The sequence below is a fragment of the Trachypithecus francoisi genome, unplaced genomic scaffold (assembly GCF_009764315.1).
Source record: "Trachypithecus francoisi isolate TF-2019V2 unplaced genomic scaffold, Tfra_2.0 Lachesis_group5, whole genome shotgun sequence".
NCBI lineage: Eukaryota > Metazoa > Chordata > Mammalia > Primates > Cercopithecidae > Trachypithecus > Trachypithecus francoisi.
In genome coordinates, this window is record NW_022681470.1 from 84791701 (window position 1) to 84817126 (window position 25426).

The window sequence follows — 25426 nt, forward strand, 5'->3', positions numbered from 1 at the left end:
AAAGGCCAAAAGTTAATTCACGGAAAAGATAATGAACTGATAAACCCCTAGCAAGAAAAATTTTAAGACAGAAATGATCAATACAGTAATAAGTTGTAAAACTTAGATGAAATGGATAAACCTAGCAAAACTAATACATATATACAACAAGTCATTTTATTTCCATTAAAGAAATTAAACATATTATTTAAAACTTTTTCAATAGCAACCTCTGGTCTCATACTTCCACCAGTTAAGTCTTGCAAGCATATGAGGAAAAAAGTAATAACAATCTTCACTAACTCTTCTGGAGAACACTAAAGGGGGGAACATTTCCCTCTTCTTGTAAGACCAGCAAAACCAAGATACCAAAATCTGATGAGAACATTCAAAGTAGGAAAATTACAGGCCAATTTATCTTAAGAACATAGGTGCAAAGATCCTAACAACACACAAAAAGCACATGAAGTCCATTGGTACATATGAAGGGGTAACATATCACAAGCCAATTTGGCTTATTTTAGGAATGCAAAGATTGTTAACATCTGAAAATATAACAGCATAATTCAACACATTAATAAAGTAAAGGAGAAAAACCATGAATGTCCCAAAAGATGCAGACAAAGTATTAATAAAATTCAACAAAATTCCTGATTTGAAAAGTATAACAAGGTATAAGATCAATAAAATTAAATTATACTTCTAACTACTACCAAGAAAACAATTAGGAAATGAAATTTCACCAACAATTCTAATTAAAATAATATCAAGAATATCACATATCCAGGAATAAATCTGCTGAAAGATGTGGAGGTCTTCTATACTGAATGAACACTACCAAACAGTATTGAGAGAAATTTATAAAGCCCTAAATAAATGGAAGAATATACCATGTCTATGGATTAGCTAATTCAGTAGTATTGTTAAGATGCCAATTAATTGCAAACTGATTTCCAGTTTCAATACAAACGTAACCCAAATTCCTGGAAAAGAGAGACAGAGAGAGAGTGTGTGTGTGTATGTGCGCACGTACATATATGTGTATCTTATTTTTTTTTTTTTTTTTTGTATTTTTTTTGAGACGGGGTCTCCCTCTGTCGCCCAGGCAGGAGTGCAGTGGCCGGATCTCAGCTCACTGCAAGCTCCGCCTCCCGGGTTCACGCCACTCTCCTGCCTCAGCCTCCCGTGTAGCTGGGACTACAGGCGCCCGCCACCTCGCCTGTCTAGTGTTTTGTATTTTTTAGTAGAGACGGGGTTTCACCGTGTTAGCCAGGATGGTCTCGATCTCCTGACCTCGTGATCCGCCCATCTCGGCCTCCCAAAGTGCTGGGATTACAGGCTTGAGCCACCACGCCCAGCCGTGTATGTGTATCTCTACGAGTGAGTAGAAACTGAAAAACTGATTCTAAAATACTATGAAAATATCCTCTGGGAGGCCAAGGCAGGCAGATCACTTGAGGTCAGGAATTCGAGACCAGCCTGACCAACACAGCAAAACCCAGACTTGACTAAAAATACAAAAATTAGCTGGGCCTGATGGCGGATGCCTATAATCCCAGCTACTCAGGAGGCTAAGGCAGGAGAATCACTTGAAGCCGGGAGGTGGACGTTGCAGTGAGCCGAGATCACGCCACTGTACTCCAGCCTGGGCAACAGAGGGAAACTCCATCTCAAAAATAAACAAACACATACATACATACACAAAATAAAATACTATGAATATATCAGGGGAGGAGAGATGGGAGAGGGGTAGAAAAAGGAAGTTGGAGTTATATACACTACCAGGTATCAAGATTCCTTATAAACTAGAATAAGACAAATAAATAGACCAACAGAACAAAAGAATCTAGAAACACACTCATATTTACATTGACATATGAAGTACATGTGAAAACATGATCTTAGAAAAAAATTCCAAGTAGAAATATTTCATTCAACACTTTATTTTCTGAGCAACTGTATCAATCACAACAGCACAATCAATCACATCAATCACAACTTAACAAATATTGTTTAACAAGTAACAAGTAACAATACTTGTTAAATTCTCTCACAACTGTGTTCAACAGCTTCCAAAACAATTAGCAGACCTTCTATCAAATCTTAATCTCTTACCTCCCCAAAAGCTCCTCGACCAATCACCTTTAATATTTCAAAGTCTTCTCTATGTAATCGCATTTGTTTCACTTTAGAAGTAAATGGTTTAGCTGAAATGAAAGAGCAATATCAATTATTTTCTTAATAAAATGTGATGCAAATTAGATATAAATAATGGTGTTTCTTAGTTACACAAAAATTCAAATTATGATTTAAGAATTGTCAAAATATTTAAAAATTCCAAACTATATGAGAATAAACAAATTTGATTTCCCTAAGAAAACAACATATTTTATTTCTTACATATGAATTACATTTTTGGTGAGAAATATATGTTTAAACTCCAAATAACATATGAAAGAATGCAAAGCAAGGGGGATGTAAAAATGAGACCAGTTTTAGCATCCTATCAGCATTAAATATATATTTTAACACAAACGTATAAAAAATAAAAGCAGATTTCATGGCACCAGAGAGCTCTTCAGCAATTCCCACCAAGTAAATTCATATTTCTTTCACATTCATTTGTTCTTTCAAAATGCTTCAGCAAACGTCTACAGTATACAAAGCATGGTGGCAATGACTGGAGTTTTTAAAAAGTTGATTATGGATATGATACTTTCCTTCAAGAAGCTCTTAGTCTTCATTCAAGACAGACAAGTATGCATATATGCAGACACAAAACTGAATAATGAGATAAAGTTTTAAGTGCTTCAGAATTAGTGAGAACACTAATTATGTGGAAACTAATGCTTCACACAAAGGAGATAACAGATAAATTGAACCTTGAGAACTAAATAGAATCTTGCTCCTTTGCCTGGGTTTGACTGTGTAGATACTCCAGGTAAGAGGGAACAATATAAGCAAATGAAGAGAGGTAAGGAAGTGAATTTGGGGTGTTAATGGTAAACAATCCATGGTAAAGAATTGTGAGAAGAAATGAAAAGAAATAAGAGCTAGAAAATGGAAAATGCTTTGAATTTAATTAAAGGAAATTAGATGTAATCTTATTAATATTTTTAACTGGTAAATTAAAATTTGTTAATGATTAGAGCAATTATATATTCTGCTGCCTCTAAGAGAAGTTTAGACGTGTCTCCTTTCCTCTCCTCGGGTCCGTCTTTCACAAAAAGGAATTGATATGATTAAAGGATCATAATACATGGGTGTAGCTGTCTTCTCCTCCCTTCCATGGAGCCAGAGTGTGATAAGATCAAAGATATGTATTTGAGCATTAGGGGAGTGAAACAGACAGGTCATACAGTTTGCTTTGATCTGGAAGTATGCATTTAGCCCTAACTAGCTTCGAAAACGGGTATTCCGCACTGCTTAGTCAAGTCTACTAGAGATTTCTGTATTCGTGTTATGTAAGGAAAGGAAAGACAGAGAGGATTTCCATGTGGAATTCACACAACAGAGAAGAGAACGAGAAAAAAATTAGCTGAACATGGTGGCACATGCCTGTAGTCCTTAGCTACTCAGTAGGCCAAGGCAGAAGGATAACTTGAGCCCAGGTATTCGAGGCTGCAATGAGTCATGATCATACCACTGCACTCCAGCCTGGGCAAAATAGCAAGATCTGGTCTCTTAAAAAGCAGTAATAACAGAATTAATAATAACAAAATTCCATTTGCAATAGCATTCAAAAGAATAAAGTACTTAAGGATAAATTTAACCAACGAGGTGAAAGACTTGTACACTGGAAACTACAAAATATTGCTAATAAAAATTAAAGAAGACTTAAATAAATGAAAAGACATCCAGTATTCTGGATTGGAAGAAGACTTAATATTGTTAATATGACAAAATTATCCGAAGCAATCCACAGATTCAAAGCAATCCCTATCAAAATTACAATGGCATTACAGAAATAGAAAAATTCATCCTAAAATTCATATGGAGAGAGAGAAAAGACAACCCATAGAATGGGAAAAATATTTGCAAATCATGTATCTACTAAGGAATTAATACCAGACTATATAAAGAACTCCTACAAGTCAATGACAAAAAAACCCAATTCAAAAATGGGCAAAAGTTTTAATAAACATTTCTCCAAAGAAGATAAATAAAAATGAAAAAAGAATGAGTTTATGTGCTTTGCAGGGACATGGATGAAGCTGGAAGCTATCATTCTCAACAAACTAACACAAGAACAGAAAACCAAATATCACATGTTCTCACTCATAAGTGGGAGATGAACAATGAGATCACATGGACACAGGGAGGGAAACAACACACACCAGGGCCTGTCAGGGGGTGGAGTCCAAGGGGAGGGAAAGCACTAGATAAATAACTAATGTGTTGCTTAAAACACAGATGATGGGTTGATGGGTGTAGCAAAGCACCATGGCACATGTATACCTATGTAACATACCTGCATGTTCTGCACATGTATCCCAGAACTTAAAGTAAAATAATATATACATGTGGTGAAGATATTAAAAAATGGCCAATACACATATGAAAAGATACTCAGCATCACTAATCATTAGGGAAATGCAAACCAAAATCACAATGAGTATCATACCACTTCACAACCTCTACAATAGTTGTAATTTTTAAATTAATTAAATAAAACAGAAAATAAGTGATGAGGATGTGGAGAAACTGGAATCCTCATACATTGTTAGAGGGGATATAAAATGTTACAGCTGCTTTGTAAAACAGTTGGGTGGTTCCTCAAAAAGCTAAACATAGATTTACCAACATATCCCAAAAATTCCATTCCTATGTACCCAAGAGAATCAAAAGAAGAGATTCAAACATTATCTGTACAATTATGTTCATGGCAGCATTATTCACAGTAGCCAAAAGGTAGAAATTATCCAAATGTCCATCAAGAGATGAAGAGATAAACAAAATTTCTCTCCCCTTGGACCCCACCCCCTGACAGGCCCTGGTGTGTGTTGTTCCCCTCCCTGTGTCCATGTGTTCTCATCGTTCATCTACCACTTATGAGTGAGAACATGTGGTATTTGGTTTGTGTATCTCACAAACATACACACACAACAGTTTGTTAAGCAGCTTTAAAATGAAGTTAAAGTATGATACATGCCATAATGTGGATGAATCTTGAAAACATGCTAAGTAAAATAAGCCAGGCATTAAAGGGTAAATATATTATTTCACTTATATGAAATATCTAGAATAGGCAAATTCATAGAGACAGAAAGTAGATTAGAGGTTACTTAAGAGCTGGGGGACAGGAGAATGAGAAGTTAGGGCTTAATGGTTACAGAATTTCTCTTTGAATAATGAAAATGTTTTAGAGACAGATAGTGATGGTCATTACATAACATTATAAATATAATTTAATGCCACTGAATTGTACATGTAAAAGTGGTCAATATGGCAAATTTTGTTATTTCACCACAATTTTTAAAAATTAGTAAGATATCAAAACCACTGAATTGTACACTTGAAACAGGTGAATTGTTTGGTATGTCAATCACGTCAGTAAAGCTGTTTTAAAACAAAATAGGAAGACGCTGGGCACAGTGGCTCACACCTGTAATCCCAGCACTGTAAGAAGCCAAGGCAGGTGAATCACCTGAGGTCAGGAGTTCGAGACCAGCCTGGTCAACATGGTGAAACCCCGTCTCTACTAAAAATACAAAAATTAGCTGGGCATGGTAGTGTGTGCCCATAATCCCAGCTACTTGGGAGGCTGAGGTAGAAGAATCACTAGAACCCAGGAGGCGGAGGTTGCAGTGAGCCAAGATTATGCCACTGCACTCCAGCCTGGGCAACACAGTGAGACTCTGTTTCAAATTAAAGAAGGAAGAAACCCTTTTTAAAAATTACACACAAGTTTGACAAGGTGAGTGAAACCTTTTTTTAAAAAATTACACACAAGTTTGACAAGGTGGGTGATACATGCAGGCCTATTCGAACTAAAAATGGGGCCGGGCGTGGTTGTTCACACCTGTAATCCCAACACTTTGGGAGGCCAAAGCAGGCGGATTGCTTGAGTCCAGGAATTCAAGACCAGCCTGAGCAACATGGCAAAACTCCGTCTCTACAAAAATACAAATATAAAAATGGGCCAGACACGGTGGCTTGTGCCTGCAGTCCCAGCTACTTAGGAGACTGAAGTGGGAGGGCCACTTTAGCCCAGGAGATGAAGGCTGCAGTAAGCCTAGATGGCGCCACTACACTCCAGTCTGGGCAACAGAGTGAAACCCTGTCACACACAAAAAAAAAGAACTAAAAATGGGAGCCTGACTATCCCCCCAAATAATTATAACACCAACCTTCTATACTTAAAAGAAGCTTTGATTTCTACTATATCACAAAATCACAAAACAAAGGTATCCTTAAACTGAAACCTAGTTCCCCCACCCAGGCTAAATCAGAAATTCAGGAAAAGTGTGCTGTAGAGCTGACATTTCAGGTAAATTATACCTACTGATTATTCTAATTTGGGGTAAGTATGAACATGGAACAATAAATATTAAAAATATTAAGTGTCTATAGAGGGGTACATAGTTATCTTGTCATATGATGATACCCTAAGTAGTATGAAGAAAATGAACCAAAACAACGCTAAGGGTTATAAACATCATTACTGTGCACTGCATTCATAATGTCTGAGATAGTTTAAAAGATGCCTTAACAAGTTACAGCTGAGAGTTCAGAAATTCAATGATAGAACCAAAAGAATCATGTATTAATTACCTGAATATTTCTTATTTCTATGCTGCATTTGAAAAAAAATACTGATTATACATTCAACTTATTCCCGAAAAAAGTTCATTACCAATATTTAAAAAAGTGCTTTTATACAAAGATAAGTTCTAAAAAATTATATCCACCAAAACGTCCATTTCAAGCACACCGTATGATTAAAATAATTTTGAATATAAAAGACAAATTGCAAAAGACTTTATATTCATTACAACAATTGAAAAAGATAATAATAATCACTACGCTACTGCCCTTGACAAAAATCAAGGACATATAAGGGACCAATCAGATCTGTTGTACTGGTAGATAAATGACATGCTATTCTGAATATGCTATCAGTGTTATTTCACAAAGTACTACATCATCTCCTGATAACAATACCTTGACTTTTTTCAGTGCTGTACACACTTAAATGACTTCACTTGTGGCACACACTTTCTGAGGTATCTGCCACATCGCCTCTCTTTTTCTGAAAATCTCCCCCTCAGTTCTCAGGGGTGGGCCAAGTGCATATTGTGAGGCCCCATTTAACTAGTCAGAGTTAACTGAACCAGTATGGAAACCTGACCTAAACTGGGGGACAATTTAAAACCTAACTCAGAGTCAGTCTGCAGATGATTACAAGAATTAACATACAAACTCAGCAAGTGTTGAGGCAAACATCATACTACCACGCTAAAAGCAAAAGAGAAAATCAGTGCCACATAATGAAAGAGAAAAACAAAGCAGATGCATACAGAAAGGCAAAGACAATAAGTAAAGGAAGTGTTCCCACAGTTTCCTTATTCCCGGGGTTCTGGCGATTCCTGACATTTGATTGCATCCCTGCCTTGTATTCCCCGAACAACCCTGAATCTTACACTAAATACTTGGTTTTCAGCTCACAACCAGACAGTTGTGAGCTGCCAAACTAATACATAATTTAGTTATCATAAAATCCATAAGGTACACATTATTAACCCTCATTAATATAAGGCCTAAAGATAGTATGTGACTTGCTGGCCTAAACTTGACTAGTAAGTCACAGTACTACTATATACTGTGAGCTAGCTCACAGTAGCTAGCTCAGGGAAAGACACACCAACTTACAAGTAATAGCTTATAAGTAGTAGTTTTACGTAAATTATGACAACTTGTCCAAACTTCAAAAATGTGATATAAAAATAAACAAATAAAATAGAATCCTTTAATTATTGTCTTAATGTACTCTATTTTTAAAAGTACTTCTTGGCAAAAAAAAACAAAAACAAAAACTGGTACTAAGAACAAACTTTCTGTGTGATAATAATAATCTCAGCAGGCATTATTTTATTGGGAGCCACCTAGGCCAAGTACCATACCAAGAACTTCCCATTTTACAGAAAAAAAAAAAGGTTTAGAAAGATAATATAAATTTCTGAATATTACATACCTAGTAAGTGGCAAAGACAGGATTAAAACTCAGATCTATCAGGCTCCAAAAATCTTTCCAATATAACAAGTTGCCTCTTTATTCCCAAAAGGTTTGAAATAAACACAGATGCTGAAATTCAGACATTCAAAAATGAAATAATTCTAAATTAAATTAAAAAATCTCTTTGAAACTGAAAAGAACAAAGTATATTTCTATCTGAGTTCCTAAAACACTGCCTGGGGTTCATTGTGTACTGTTTAATGAACAGATAAATGAGTAATTCTAGAAGAAAAAGAACTCAAAGTTCCAATACAAAATGCCTGGTATACCTTGCAAGGTGCATCTTTCTTCCTGCTCTATGTAGCCCAAGATCCAAAAACAGAGTCTCCTTCAATTCTCCCATCCAACCTCCTTCCTACCTACAACTACTGGCCAGGTAGTAGGAACACAGATTGCAAGCCAATAGTGATAGCTACAATGGCGTAAGAAGGAAAGTGTCCAATAGAAAGAGAGAGTGGAAAGGCAGAGGCATAAGTGAGAAGAAAAGATGAGAAATAAAGACAGAGTCTGAAGGAGTAAAATAAGAGGCCTGGAAGAGAACAGAGAGTGCTGGAGCAAGAGATTTTAACCATCCCTTCACCCATTATTTTCCTTCTTCCCTTTCTTCTCGAATTTCTCCAGTAGGTTTTCATTCTACCATTCTTCCTCTCTCTTATCTGCAGTGGAATAACGTAAGAATCTGGAACCAACAGTAGGGCAGGGAAAGAGAATAATAATCCATGCAAAAGGGAGACTAGAAGAGAATAGGAAAGAATGAGAAAAGAGTAGTTAATAAAGTCATGTTAAAATTATTATCAATTATGTCAGGCTCTGTGTCTAAATTCTGTAAATAAAATACACTATGTACTTTTAAATTGACATACAGTAAAAGATTATGAAATATACTGTGACTATACATTAATGAGTTAAAATATACAAAGAACAAGGTTATAGGTGGTATATTTCTGAGACTTTTTACAATCACAGACACATGAAGGTAAAAACAGTATTATTCACCTTTAAGCACCAGTATCTTTCATATTAAAATTTTTTAACAGATTGTTTTGTTTTGTTTTGTTTGAGACAGAGTCTCGATCTGTTGCCCAGGCTGGAGTGCAGTGGTATGATCTCAGCTTACTGCAACCTCCGCCTCCAGGGTTCAAGCAATTCTCATGCCTCAGTCTCTTAAGTAGCTGGAATTACAAGTGTGCGCCAGCATGCCCAGCTAATTTCTGTATTTTTAGCAGAGACAGGGTTTCACCATGTTGGCCAGACAGATCTTGAACTCCTGACCTCAGGTGATCTGCCTGCCTTGGCCTCCCAAAGTGCTGGGGTTACAGGCATAGGCCACCGCACCTAGCCTGAGTTATTATTAAACAAAGTTTCAAAACAGTCCTTGTGCATATATGGTCTTGACAACATAGCAAGCAGTTGTCAACATACACAGACCCATACATACACAAATACACATAGAAATGCTGAATAAAACAGACAACCATGAGAAATTTTAAATATACAATCAAACTAATGAAGGAGAGAAGAAAGGAAGAGAAATCCCCAAGAATTAGAAATAAAGAAAAATAAGCAAAACTTTAAACACAGGAATAGATGCTACAAAAGCAAAAGTCCTGGACACAGGCGCTAACAGGTAGATCCACAAGGAACGAAGGTATCACTGATGGCTTAACAGAGGTGGAGGACTGGAATGATTACCTCTCATTAAAACCAGGACCCTTTCTCCATGTCAGGGAATAATAAAAATTCTGATTCTTGGTCCAGTGAAGCAACCTAGGGTGTTGGCAGGGGGCAGCATAAGGGGAAAACATGAGGGTTTGGAGTCTGAATCCACACTGCCCATGTGGTAAAGAAATCCTTTGCCAAAAAATATTAAATCTAGTCCCTATCCCACAGAAGCAAAAGCATTCAGAGGGAATAGAACTCATCCCAGAAAAATCTACCTCAGTCAAAAGTGAGCTCACAATTTAAAATAAAAATTAAACTAAATGAGGAAATAGAACATCAAAATGGGGAAAGTTGGCAATCAAAACAAACGGGAAGATTAGTACCCCCAAGAACTCAAGAGAATAATACAACCTGAAAAATATCGTAAAGTGGGTAACAATGATTCAAGAAATAGAAGAAATACAAATGATAACGAAAGAACAGCGATTTGAAAATTAACCAAGTACAACTTCAAAAAATGAAAAATACTGCCACTGAAATGTAATGATATATTAACATGTGCATATAGGACAAAATAATGAATTTTTAAGTCACCAGTTTACTTCTCTATGCTGTTTTAAGTACTCAAACTTTTTAAAAAAATACTCTGAAGCAATAATTCAAAAACAGGGGAAAGTACAGAGGGAGAATCATACACTCCTTCAAGAATACAGTTTAAGGCTATGAATTCCTCCCATGAAAAAGCACATTTACCTCAAATTTTATATATCATGTAAAATGTTGCTAGATGCCTCATACACTTTGACTAAGAAATAACGTTCTAAAGGATACTAAGAATATAGCTGTGTACTCTGGCACTTATTAAGTATAAATTTAAACTAAATTATATACAATCACAGAAAATATCATGGTTAAAAAATATTAAGTCATAGGATACCCTGAGAATGTTATTTTCACATCCACAATCCCAGCATCAAGAAACTCTACCTCCTGTGACACACTAGAGGAACAATAAGGAATTAAGATACAGTGTTCTAATTACTGGGTGAACTATAAATATACTACACAGATTTTAAAATATAACTCACCTGAACATTAATCTAACACATTCCCATTACTGCAATAAACTTGCAACTTGAATCACAAAGAGTTAATGAAGGTAACAAAGCAGCTACAGATTTTTAACAATTTTCATGAAATCACTTTTGGCTGGGTGCAGTGGCTCATGCCTGTAATCCTAGCACCTTGTGAGGCAGAGGCAGGCAGATCACTTGAGGTCAGGAGTTTAAGACCAGCCTGGCTAACACGGTGAAACCCCATCTCTACTAAAAACACAAAAACTAGCCAGGCGTGGTGGCACACGCCTGTAATCCCAGTTACTTGGGAGGCTGAGGCAAGATAATCACTAGAACCTGGGAGGTGAGGCTGCAGACAGCCAAGATCGTGTCACTGCACTCCAGCCTGGATGACAGAGCAGGACTCTGTCTCAAACAAGCCAATCACTTTCTCACACAGAAAAGCTAAAATATTGTAGTTTATATAATTTTTTAAATGATTATACCTGCATGGTATTTATTGGCCTCCAAACAATTGGAAATTTATTTCAACCAAGGTTCTCTTAAGTCTTCGTTATTTGTGTGTCACTCCAGAGAAAGTTAATTTATATCAATTTACAGTGTAGTGGTCATGATCAGGGAAAATGGTATTTTTCCACTAACTACAAGTCACTGAAGAGGCACTTCAGAACTTTTCTTTTATGCCCACTATACAAGACAAACCTTGCTGACATCTCACTATCTCGAGAATCAATTTTTTTTTCTTTTTTTTGAGACGGAGTCTCGCTCTGCACCCAGGCTGCAGTGCAATGGCATCATCTTGGCTCACTGCAATCTCCGCCTCCCAGGTTCAACTAATTCTCCTGCCTCAGCTTCCTGAGTAGCCAAGTAGCTGGGATTACATGCGCCCACCACCATGCCCGGCTAATTTTTGTATTTTTAGTAGAGACGGGGTTTCACCATGTTGGCCAGGCTGGTCTCAAACTCCTGACCTCAGGTGATCCACCCACCTCAACCTCCCGAAGTGCTGGGACTACAGGCATGAGCCACCGCGTCCAGCCGTGAATCAAAATTTAAATGAAGTATCCAGGAGTGGCCTAAAGAATAAGTGTAATCCGGATGGATCTTACGTCTAAATTTATGCCCTGCTCTTTAGTAAAGTATAGTAACTCCAGATATATGTTCCACAGATGAAATAACTTCTATTCTTTGGTCAGTGCAGAATATAATTTATACTTCCTGAAAGCAACTTTGTCTATTCATGAAGATAGCTGCTTTTTATTTGTCTTTGTCTATTTTGAATATATAATCCACAGGTTTACAGACTTTTGCAATGAATACATTTCAACTTGTATTTCATCAGCAAACATTTGAAAAGATGTTATTTCACAGGCTATTTTAAATTCCTTGTTGGTCGAATTAATAGTAGTGGGCAATTTTCTTACAGAAAGCAATTCCAAACATAATGAGCAGATGCTTGTCAGCTCTAATCAATAAGCTATATGGCTTGTCCTTTTCCCTGTATCTGAGGATCATGTACTGCTTTATTGTCCATGTCCCTCAGGCAACAGACACAAGAGATTACCGGAAAGAAAAAGATTACAAGATCAGATTTGTCATTCCCCAACTCCAAAAGGCCAAAACATTTCAAGGGCTATGTTTTCAAATAAGATTTATATCCTACAATATCCTTTGAGGTTTTCTTACTAGAATGAAACATACATTTTAGGAGTTAATGATTTAGTTGGAGTGGAGAGAAACAAGCAAGTCACAGGATTTTCAAAAAGTATAACAATTCAGTTAAGAGTATACATTAACTAATGTTGCCCTAAGTTTTATCAGTTTTTAAATTTTTTTAATTTCAAGGGAATAGGCTTTAACATGAGAAATAAAATATATGCCAGTCCATTATCTACATATTCTTCATCTTGGCCATGAGGTCTTCCAAGCTTTCCAGAATCTTCCTGTTACCTCAGTGACAGAATCGTCTTGCTTTTTCAGAATTGTGTATGCCACTGTAACTCCTTCAGCTAAGTCTGGAATTTTTCAATTCCTCTCTGAAACCTCAGATAGCAACTCAATACCCCACTCAGTATCTTCACAGATTCTCTCTTCCTCTTCTTGTATAACCTCATTTGGGCAGTGCTGCTACCTTTTTCTTACATTCTTTCTGCAACTTCTGTCATAATAAAAAATTATTAACTGATATTACAATCAGAACCTCCCATCTATTTGAACTTGGGTATATTATCCTCTAGACCCTAGTTTCCCCTTTTCTCTGAAACTAGAAATACTAATACATAATTAACACTTATAAACATTCAGGAGACAAGACAATACCTAATAATATCCCAACAAAAATGGCATCTCTTAAACAGAAAAAGAAAAAAAAAAACTCAAGAATTCAGGGGATTAAGTCTGCTTTGTTCACTATTTTAAACCCTGTTACTTTGTAAGTCACTTAAACAAATGAGTATTGTATGTGGCAGACTGCCTAGTTACCTAACAACTAATCTTCCCTTCTTCCTCATTGACAGACCCTATTTCTGGGTAGTGGCAATTTGTTTTACCCCAGATGATGAATTATAATTGGTATATGCCAGTCATGGTAAGTCCTTTCCCCTTTTCCACTGTTTGGTCAGGCATCTGTGTGAAACTTGCTTTATATTATTTTGACCAATAATAGAAAGGGCCTGAGAGCTTCTAGGAAGGGTCTTTTCTCTAATGAGTAAGAACAAGGAGAAAGCCCTTTCTCAAATGCTCTCTCTCTACTCTAGATATTACCACGATGATATGCTCTTTTAGGAGCTGGCCTTGCAACCATAAAAGGAAAAACAGAAGAGCTTCAGAGACCTGGCAATCTAACACTTTGACACTGCTGAGCCAGAGAACCAACCCTGGGATTGCCTGCCTCAAGACTTCTTATTTAGTAATAAATGTTCTTGTGTTTTCGATCACTGTTAGTTGCATTTTGTTACGGCCAAGCAAATGCTTTTAAAAAAATATTAAGCATGAAGTCAAAATATAATTCTATACAGTGAAACATAAGCTTACCTGGAAATTTTCCCAAGTTTATCACTAGTCTATAACTTATTTCTGCATCTGTAAATTGAAACTACATGTGTTTGTAGCACTTATTCTCAATTAGGCTATCAGAACAGGACTCATAATCTTCAGAGTAACTCCATTTAACAAGCTTGACATTTTATGTTTTGCATACCAATTTGTCCAAGACACACAACGAACTATGAAGATTAGGTAGCATTACTAGCTTCATTTTAAATAAGAAAACAAAATAATTTATGTGACCTAAATAGTCCATTTATTTACATTTTTAAACTAATTTCTGACAATTTTATTGGCCCTTAAAATACTCAAATAAATGAAGGAACTGGGATTTACAACCAGACCGTCTAGCATGCTGTCTTTAGCATGAGATCAGAAAAAGCAGGAAAATGTGGGTTTAAAGTTGCTGGGGAAGGGATAAAGAAGTAAAACTTTAAATGTCTATAGAAGGATATTACAAGAACAGGAAAGAAAAGTTAGTCACTCTAATATATCACAAAAAGTTTGGTCCTACCAAGAAAATGCTTAATTTATGCATTTTTATAACAAAATAGATTTTGTCTATATATAAGCTCCTTCAGCCAAGAATTTGCATTTAGTGTTGAATGATAATTTATGAATGAAATCCCTACTATATCCAGTTTAGGTCTAATCTGCAATTACCAAAATGCATAACAGAATACATAATTCTACAAAATAAAATCACTTTAGGAATCCAATGATCTCTTAAAACGTAGATAAGATCATCCACTAGAAGACCTGTGGGGTGGGGGAAGGAATAGTATTACAGTATTTTAATGTTTTAGGAATGTTTGCTGGCCCTTAAGGATTTAAAAAATGTACAATCTAATCTATATCATCTGTCATGTATGCAACTGACATAGATGTTATCAGATAAAAGGTGACAGATGCCTGTTAATGAATATCTATACCTATCAGACAGGCAATTCTCCAGGTGTATTAGTCTGTTTTCACACTTCTATAAAGATACTACCTGAGCCTGGGTAATTTATAAACAAAAGAGGTTTAATTGACTTACAGTTCCACATGGCTGGGGAGGCTTCAGAAAACTTACAATCATGGCAGAAGGTGAAAGAGAAGCAAGCACCTTCTTCACAAAGGAGAGCAAACAAGCGCAATGCCACTTTTAAAACCGTCAGATCTTGTGAGAACTCCCTCACTATCACAAGAACAGCATGGGGGAAATCATCCCCATGATCCAATCACCTCCTACCAGGTCCCTCCCTCAACATGTGGGGATAACAGTTCGAAATGAGATTTGGATGGGGACACAAAGTCAAACCATATCACCAGACAAAAGACATGGCAGAAAGAATCTTGGACCATTCATACTAGTGGCATGGCTTGTACACCCACCATGTCCCAGGCACTGGAGTTAGTACTGATTACTTAATCAAGTATTTTTAAATGGCAAATTTGTAGATAAAATGTAATCTCTGAAAAGTTACATTTTTTAAAGTTTGCCTTAAAAGAAAGCCTAATGTGGTATCTGATTGAAGTCAACAACTGTTTCTGAAGTTCAGGTGCAAAAGGAAATGCAGAATAATCAAGAAAAAAATGTTTAAAACACAGGTGTTTTTATTGGAACATAGCCCCATCCATTTGTTTATGTATTGTTTCCATTTGCTTTTACGACATAAGGGCTGAGATGAATAGCTGGCACAGAGATGGCAGAGCTCACAAACTCAAAAGTATTTATTGTAGCCTTTACGAGAAAAGTTGGCCAATTCTGTTTTAGTCAGTTTCTTTTCCAATACCAGACTCCATTTTTACTATAATTTATTAGTTTTGATATCTGGTAGGAAAAGATACACCCCCTCCCCACCAGGCTGTATAGAAATAAAATAAAATAAAATAAAATAAAATAAAATAAAATAAAATAAAATAGTGTGATATGGGGAGACAGACATACCCTTTAATACACATTTATATGTGTATTTTGTATGTGTATGTATATATGTATACGTATGTATACTTTTTTTTGGTATATATATATATACACACACTTATTTTTTTAAAGACAAGGGTCTTGCTCTGTCACTCAGGCTGGAGTGTACTGGCGTGTTCATGGTTCACTGCAGCCTCAACCTCCTGGGCTGAAACAATCCTCCAACCTCAGCCTCCCAAGTAGCTGGGACTACACTAATGTTTATATTTTTTGTACAGACAGGGTTTTGCCATATTGCCCAGGCTGGTCTCAAACTCCTGGGCTCAAGGAATCCACCTACCTTGGCCTCACAAACTGCTGGGATTACAGGCAAGAGCCACTGTGCTCAGCCCATATTTATATTTTTATTTTTAAAAAAGTCTAGTATTAGAAAAGAGACTAATTCAGGGGTTGGCAAACATTTTCTGTAAAGGCCACAGTAAATATTTTAGGCTTCGTGAGCTCTTTAGTGCCAACTATTCAACTCAGCCCTTGTATAATCAAAACAAAAACAATATGTAAACAAATGGGTGGGGCTATGTTCCAATAAATCTGTACTTACAAAAACAAGGCAGTAAGCCAGATTCATCTTGTGTGTTAGTCTGCTGATCCCTGAACCAATAGAACAATGAAGCAGAAATGGGCTCAGATATAGGTGTTTTAAATGAGTGGGGGAAAGATGAACTATTTGGAAAAAAAACTTTAATCGATAGCTCACACAATTCAAAAAATAATGCCATAATTAGAGAAACAATTTTTAAAATCTATAGTAATACTAGGAAAAAAAATACTAGGAAAAAAATATTATGCATATTCACATAATATTGAAATGGAAAAAGCTGTTTTAGCGACACAAAGTCTTATAGCCAGAGTATTAATAATAAAAAGAAGATTTATCTATATAAAAACAAGTCTCCTGTAAGGTAAAAGTAACATGAACAAAGTTTAAGAAAAATAAAACAACATTGGAAAAATATATTTGTAACAAATATTTACATAACAAAAAATTAACACATAGAATATACAGATTTTAGAAATCACTAAGAGAAATATTAATATTAGAAAAATAGGCACTATCAATTCAAAAAAAAACAGAAAACCATATCAAAAATGTCTAACATCTGGAAGTAAATCAGAGATTTTCATACTAATGTAACAAGTATCAATTATTGACCATGGGATAGGCAAAAAAGACTGATAATATTCTGTTCCTAGGAAAAAGGACTCTCATATCGCAGTGTTAGAAGTTTAAACTGGTGGCCGGGCGTGGTGGCTCAAGCCTGTAATCCCAGCACTTTGGGAGGCCGAGACGGGCGGATCACGAGGTCAGGAGATCGAGACCATCCTGGCTAACACGGTGAAACCCCGTCTCTACTAAAAAATACAAAAAACTAGCCAGGCGAGGTGGCGGGCGCCTGTAGTCCCAGCTACTCGGGAGGCTGAGGCAGGAGAATGGCATCAACCTGGGAGGCGGAGCCTGCAGTGAGCTGAGATCCGGCCACTGCACTCCAGCCTGGGCGACAGAGCGAGACTCCGTCTCAAAAAAAAAAAAAAAAGAAGTTTAAACTGGTATCCTTTGTGGGGGAAGAAATATTATATTGCAGTAACTTTAAATATTTTAAATGTACATTCCTTTTACCCAAAAACTGCACTTCTGAGCAGATGTACAAGCCCTGAAATACTGTATGTTAGAATGGAAAATGGAAACCACCTAGGAAATATCGAAATGGTATATAAATTATGGGATATCCATGCCACGAAACACTATACCCATATATATCCATACCATGAAACATATGCAGCAAATAAAATGAAGTAGATCTACATGAATTAATAGAAACATCTCTAATGCACACTGTTAAATGAAAAAAGTAGTCACATAAACATGTTAATTATGCCATGTATGTAAATTAATGAAAAAGTTGTACACATTTATGTACATAAATACTTAAGTACATGCATAGGAAAAGGGTCTAAAAGGATACATGTCAAACAAGTAAAGAATCAGAGGTAATTTCTGTGCAAAAGAATGGAAATAAGGAATAGGAAAGACGGCACCTCCACTTTTATTTCTGAAAGCAGAGAACCACCTGATTAAAAATACGGAATCTGGGGTCAGACAAACCTGAGTTCAAGTCTAGATGCTTGTCACTTGGCTACATGAACTCATACTAGTTACTTATTTCTTCTAAACCTCACTTGCAAAATGCTGATAATAGTAGAACCTAAGTCATGAGTTGTTTGAATTTTATTTTGTGGAAAAAATATATAACATAAAATATACCATTTTAACTATTAAGTGTACATCAGTGGCATTAATTACATTCATAATGTTGTACAAACATTACCACTATTTCTAAAACTTCATCACCCTAAACAGAACTCTGTAAACATTAAGCAATAATTCCCCATCCCTTCCCCTACCCACCATCACATCCCATGCCTGGTAACCACTAATCTACATTCCGTCTCTGTGGAATTTGCCTATTCTACACACTGCATATAAGTAGAATCATGTATGTCACTAGGCTTATGTCACTAGGCATGTTTTCAAGGTTCAGTGATGTTGCACAGCATGTGTCAGAAATTCATCCTTCTTATGGCTAAATAATACTCCATTGTATGCTTATGCCACATTCATTTTATCCATCTATAAGCTAATGGACACTTGGGGTGTTTACATTTTTTGGCTATTGTGCCAGTGCTATGAACACTGGCATGTAAGTACCTGTTTGAGTCCCTCAATGGGTTAAAAATGGGTTTTTAATTAAATAAGAATATATAATACTTAATGTGATATCTGGTGCATAAAATGGCTCAATAAATGTTCATTATATTGTTTTTTAAAATAAACATACATTCATGTACAACTTGTGTATTTTCTTTTAAATAATTATGTCTAAATCAGAGCAAGATCTAATGGTGAGCTAATGACACAGCTAAAGAAAGTACGTGGCCAGGAGGCAGGTATTATCAGTACAGAATATCTGTGAGTGAGAAACTTAGGTAGCAGTCTTTTGTGCACAGTAGAGGGACATGTTAAACACTGGGCAAAAATATTAATCCACTTGGCACATCATTCCTATCATGCTATCAGAACTTAAATTCACTAAAGTAGCTATCCTTATTCCAGTTTCATTCAAGTGAACGTCTGATAAAATTTTTCCTGTAGAAAAAAAAAAGCAGTGGTGAGAATGATACAAATGACTTTGATGGCTGATAGATATATTCTTTATTGTAAATTCCTAACTGACATTCTAGTTCATCTACTTTGCCTCCTATAAATAAGATGACTGAATATACTTGTATCTCTGATTCTGATCAATAAGGCTGAAATTAAGAGCTTTGTAAATTCACCCCAAAAAGTCTTCATTATTCATTTAACTCTTCATGTATTTAACTCTTTACTGAGCATTATTCAATACCAGATATTGTACTAGAAATGGGAAACATTCTGGGTAGTTACTTAGTCTATCTTCCCATGGCAACAATTTAATCTCATTACATGCCTTCTTTCAAGCATCCTCGGTTATTACACCATTAATAATGTATAAATCAACAACTGGTTCACCATAAATTTTCCATAATAGCTTCCTAGAAGATAAATAACAAAGAAAGAAAAAATAAATATAGGCACTATGTAAATGTATTTCTATCCAGCTGGTAAGAACACTATTACAAAGTTTAACTATTTCGTATGTTTAAAATATGACAAAAAGTGAAAAGTAAAGTTTGGCCACTTTGTTTATCTTTTTAAAAGTTCTTCCAAATTAGATTTTGGAAAAAGAAAGAGAATGTCAAGATAATTGTAAGGTCACCTATAAGAATAAATGCAGAAGAAAAGCCAAGAAAACATTTAAAAAGAAATATAAAGGTCCTTACCCTACCGCTCTTAAAGTGTATTCTAAAATTATCAGTTCAAATATAGGCAATCTGAAAAATAACCTTACATATACCACGGATATATCAGAATTGGATATTTTTATGTTCTTTGGATGGGGAAGAAGTTTTCTAATCAGAATGCCAAAAGAAAAACCCTAAAGGAAAAGATTTAACTAAATAAAAGATACAGTTTTATTACGTACGACAGTCATATTTTTAAAAATACTCTAAGTTAAAAAGAAAAAATACAAATGGGGGAAATATATGTAATCTACAATGGTCAGAGGGTTGCTAACCCTAAAATTCAAGGAGCTCTTACAATGTAGTAGGAAAAAAACGAACACTAAAATAGAAAATTGGGCAAATGTGTAAGGTGTTTTTGGTTTTACAGTTGGGATCTCACTATGTTGCCCAGGCTGGTGTCAAACTCCTGGCCTCAAGTGACCTTCTGCCTCAGCCTCCCTAACAGCTAGTATTACAGATGTGAGCTACTGTGCCTGGCCCTGTAATTTCAAAAATAAATTATAAATGATTTTAAAACATATTTTTCAAGTCATAAACTAACAGTATAATGAACAGAATAATGATTTTTTTAAATGAAGTATATCAAGTAATTGAGAGATCTGGTTTCAGAGTCAGAAAAACCCGACTGCAAAACTTGGCTCCATCATTAAATAAGTTACTTAACCTATCTAATTCTCCATTTCTTTACGGAGACTAAACTATTTACTAACGCAAAGGTATTGGCAAGATAAGTATTTTATAAATAAATGAGATAAAAAACTTCAAAGAGGGGCTGCGCACGATGGCTCATGCCTGTAATCCCAGCACTTTGGGTGGCCGAGGTGGGAGGATCCTGATGGGCGGATCAGGAGTTCAAGACCAGCCCGGCAAACATGGTGAAACCCCATCTCTACCAAAAATACAAAAATTAGCCAGGCATGGTGGTGCATGCCTGTAATCTCAGCTACTCAGGAAGTTGAGGCAGAACTGCTTGAACTCAGGGGGCAGAGGTTGCAGTGAGTCGAGATAGCACCACTGCACTCCAGCCTGGGCGACAGAACAAGACTCTGTTTCAAAAAAAGAAAAAAAAAAGCCCAACGCGGTGGCTTAAGCCTCTAATCCCAGCACTGTGGGAGGCCAGGGCGGGCAGATCACCTGAGGGTCAGGAGTTCGAGATCAGCCTGACAACATGGAGAAACCCCATCTCTACTAAAAAAAATACAAAATTAGCCAGGCGTGGTGGCACATGCCTGTAATCCCAGCAACTCAGGAGGCTGAGGCAGGAGAACCGCTTGAACTCGGGAGGTAGCAGTTGCGGTGAGCCGAGGTAGCGCCATTGCACTCCAGCCTGGGCAACAAGAGCGAAACTCTGTCTCAAAACAACAACAACAACAACAACAAAACTTTAAAGAGACAAGAGCTGGCTATAAGATGACTGATAAAAATAGGGAGAAGTTCAACGTATAAGGAAAAGAATGATGCCAGTGGAGACTTCAGAAGAATATTTTAACGTGCTAAAATACGTGGGTGGGACTGAGACAGGTAGCACACGTGATCTAGCCATGGTCCTGAACCTCCATTAAAAGTTAGGACAATAGTTCATTCTAATTGTGAAATACTGATGATACTTCCTCAAAGTTCCCTAGGAATTCTCAGATAAGCACTAAAGGAAAAGAATGGAAGAAACAAGGGGAAAAAAACAACCCAAAGCTTTTGGAACAGTTTGGCCAGTGAGAGATGACACATTTGGGATTGGGAGGTAGTGGTGGGGGGGAGGTGTTTCCTGGTTTGACAGTTTTCAAATATTCACCTACACCAAAAAAAATAAAAAGGAAGAATATTTCCCCCACTCTGTAAATTTGAGAGAAACAGTCTTACAGAAAGACTATGGAATTACATATATTTGGGTTTGCAGCAATTCTGTCGTATGTATCTCCCAAAATGGCTGATAAAAACCAACAATATACAGTTCATGAAGAGGGGAGTAGAGACGTAAGGAGTGAAGGAAAGGAACCCCCCCAGTGGCCACATCTCCACAAAACTTCTCCACCTTCCACACCTTATAATAGCTATGATCCAAAAGTAGACACCTGATCCAAACTATTCCAATCAGATTCTCTTTTTCTAAATTAAAAGAAACAGAGACTAGAAGTCACAGGACAGGATCCTTAGGAAGACCATTAAAAAAAGTGATTACTTTCGTAACTTAAATCTGGAAATTTCAACCGGGCAGTCTCAATCCGAAGAGAAATGAAGTGTTACGTCTTCCAAACAACTAGAGGGAAAAACTAAATCTGGCAAATATACTGAATTAATCTAAAAGATAGTGAGAACATATGGAAAAATAAATATAGAAAAAGCTTTTTAAATGGTAGAAATACATCCAAATAAATCTGTATTTATAATAAATGTAAATGGCCTCCCCGCTCTGTTAAAAATACAAAGATTTCACACTACAGGAGAAAAATCCAGTTATATGCTGTTTCCAAAAACTATCCAAACAAAAGAATACAGAAAGAATGAAAATGAAAGGATGGACCAAGATAAACCAGGTAAATAATATCCAAATAAAGGTATATTATTTATATTAATATGAAGAGAAAGGGGGAACTTTAAGGCAAAAAGTTTCACTACAGATAATGACTGTCATTAGAGAAAGGTGCAATTCATCAGGAAAACACAGAAATTCTACACTTTATATACCTAACTGATCTAGTCTCAATGTATAAAATGGGCAAAAACTGACAAGAGTTACACAGAAAAATGGGCAAACCTGCCATTAAGCTAGATAATTTTAACACCTGTCTCAGTAATTGATAAGTGAAGCATACAAAAGTTTGAACAATCTAAGTAACAAGCTGAATCTAGTAGACATAAATGCAATACAACTACAGAAGAAATACTATTTTGAAATACAGAACATTTTTAAATCTTAAATACTGGAGTATGATACAAATAAAAAATATTCTAAACTAATGGCTTTTTAAAAAAAGCATTGGAAATTAAGTCATAACTCTAAACAACTCACAAGTCAAAAACAAAAATAAGAAAACAGAAGGCATTTAGAACGGAATAATAATAAAAAGACAACATATCAAAACATATGAGATGCAAGTAAGGTGGTATTTAGAAATCTAAAGTGTTAATACTTACATTAGAAAGCAATAATGCTAAAAATTAACAAGCTAATCATAGAACTTTAAAAGATGGAAAAGAGAAAAGTAAAAGAAAGATAATACAGATAAGAGTAGACGTTAATAAAATTAAAATAACTATTAAATAGAGAAAATCAACATTAACAAAAATTCACACAATTGATAAACCTCTAAAAGGAGTGATGAAAAAAAGACAGATGACACAAACAATATTAGAAATGAAAAAACTGTGTACAATTACAGACATTAAGAGAGTAAACAGAAAATCATTGTGAAAAAATTTATGCCAATAAACCTTAAAATTAAAAATGGGCAAATTCCTAGAAAAACTCAACTTGCCAAATGACCAACAATAGAGAACTTGAACAATCCTATCTCTAATAAAGAAATTGAATCCATAATTTTAAATCTTTCCAGAAAGAAAACTCCAGAATGAGATGGATTTATCACTAATTTTTTCCAAATGTCTCAATATTAAATGTAGAAATGGCACCAACATTATTTGAGGGACTACATCTCATTCTTTTTTATGAGGACAGCATAATGTTAATACCTAAAACTTACAAGGACAGTATTACAAGACTACAGACTAATCTCTCTGGCAAATATAATCCAAAAAAAATCCTAATCAAAGCATTAGTAAATCAAATCCAGAAATATGTTATCCATCACAACCAAGATGAGTTTAATCTAGGAATTTAAGACTGATTTAATATTCAAACTTCAATGTTAATCACCACATAATGGAATTTAAAAACTGAAAAATCATAAGACCTTCTCAATAAGCGCAAACAATTGATAAAATTCTGTAATAGTTTCTATTAAAAATTTAAAATCTCTTAGAAAACTAGGAATAGATACACTGGATAAAACTCTTAAGTAGTTTTTTGTTCGTTTTTTGAGACAGAGTCTCACTCTGTCGCCCAGGCTGGAGTGCAGTGGTGCAATTTCGGCTCACTGCAAGCTCCGCCTCCAGGGTTCACAGCATTCTCCTGCCTCAGCCTCCAGAGTAGCTGGGACTACAGGCACCTGCCAACACACCCGGCTAACTTTTTGTATTTTTAGTAGAGACAGGGTTTCACCCTGTTATCCAGAATGGTCTCGATCTCCTGACCTCGTGATCCACCCGCCTCAGCCTTCCTAAGTGCTGGGATTACAGGCGTGAGCCACTGCGCCCAACCACTCTTAAGTAGTTTTTAACTTAACTTCTAAGCCAATATTGCCAGAGAAAAGATTCAAACTAGGGCACTGAGACTGCCTTTAGAGCCCAGGCTTTCTCCACTACACTACAGCAGTGGTTGTGAAATTTTTCTGTTGTTACACTGTCTCTACAAAGCTTTTGAAAAGCAATGTACTGCCTTGAACACTTTTAAATTATAGCTCAAATATTTAATTACAGGTTTAAATGGACGCAGATGATGTAATTTCCAACCTATTTCAGATTGCATATGTGCTTTAAATAGAATTCCATCAAAACCTGGAATTTATGAAAATTGATGGAAAATGTCCACCACATAATCTAATTGGCAAAGCCAGTCCTCACTGTCAAAATGGCAAAAGTAAGACTTGTTCTCTAACACTCAACTGAGACTTGAGGGGAATACCAGGAAGTGAAGGTAGAACCCCAATATTCTGGGATTCCAAAACAGCCTTTGAAATTCCCTTTTGTTTCTTGCATGGGATCGAGTTCTTGGGATTAGTACTACAAAGTATTGACTTTGTTCAATTTAGTACTTCAATTAGTATTAAACTTTACTAAGAAGTAAACCATACTACAAATTGTATAACCCTAATTGCATTTTGGGGTCCTAGGTCATGAGTTCTTAAAAATAATAGTAGTACTTGAAATAACATATATTATTATAAGCACAATCAACTTTAGCTCATCAGGGTAAATTAAAGAGGAGCGTGACAGGTAAACATATTTATATTTGACTTTGATATTTATTTTTGTACTTTATTTTGAATATCAGTATGTCTGACATTCTTGGAATTTTTAGCACTGTCAAGGCATTAAGTGATTTAAATTTAAATGAGCCCAATATGAAGATGTGATTTTAGAGGAGCAGAAGTTACATTCTTTTCTTCAGGCTTAAAACCAATAACATCACCATTCAGACTTAACTGGGCAAGTTGTGGTCCTAGCCTTTTGTTTTTTAAGCTTACTATCTTGTAATTTTTTTTATTTAATGAAGTATTTTGTGTAGAAGGTATTTCCTGAAGGTTAAATTAGGATGTAAGACAGATCTGTAGTTCTCGCTTCCATTACATCTTTCTTTTGGTCTTCATGGACATGAGGATCCTGCTGCCTTGATGGCATTAGTTGTAAACCTGTGTTCTCCTAACTCCATAAACCCTTCATTAGCTCAATTTTGAGATAATGAAAAATTGACTGGAAATTTAAAATTCAAACTACTATCTTTAGATAAATTCTGTTCTC

At 35.8% G+C, this 25426-nt stretch overlaps 1 protein-coding gene across 11 annotated transcripts in view; it reads right to left on the bottom strand.

Moving 5' to 3' along the window:
- Nucleotides 1-25426, bottom strand: part of CDC42BPA (CDC42 binding protein kinase alpha) — a 314680-nt gene that overhangs the window by 254478 nt on the left and 34776 nt on the right. For all 11 annotated transcript variants that reach the window (XM_033195253.1, XM_033195258.1, XM_033195259.1 and 8 more), the window contains exon 2: nt 2095-2186. In XM_033195253.1, coding sequence (XP_033051144.1) covers nt 2095-2186 — 92 coding nt within the window. The remainder of the gene's footprint in view (nt 1-2094; nt 2187-25426) is intronic.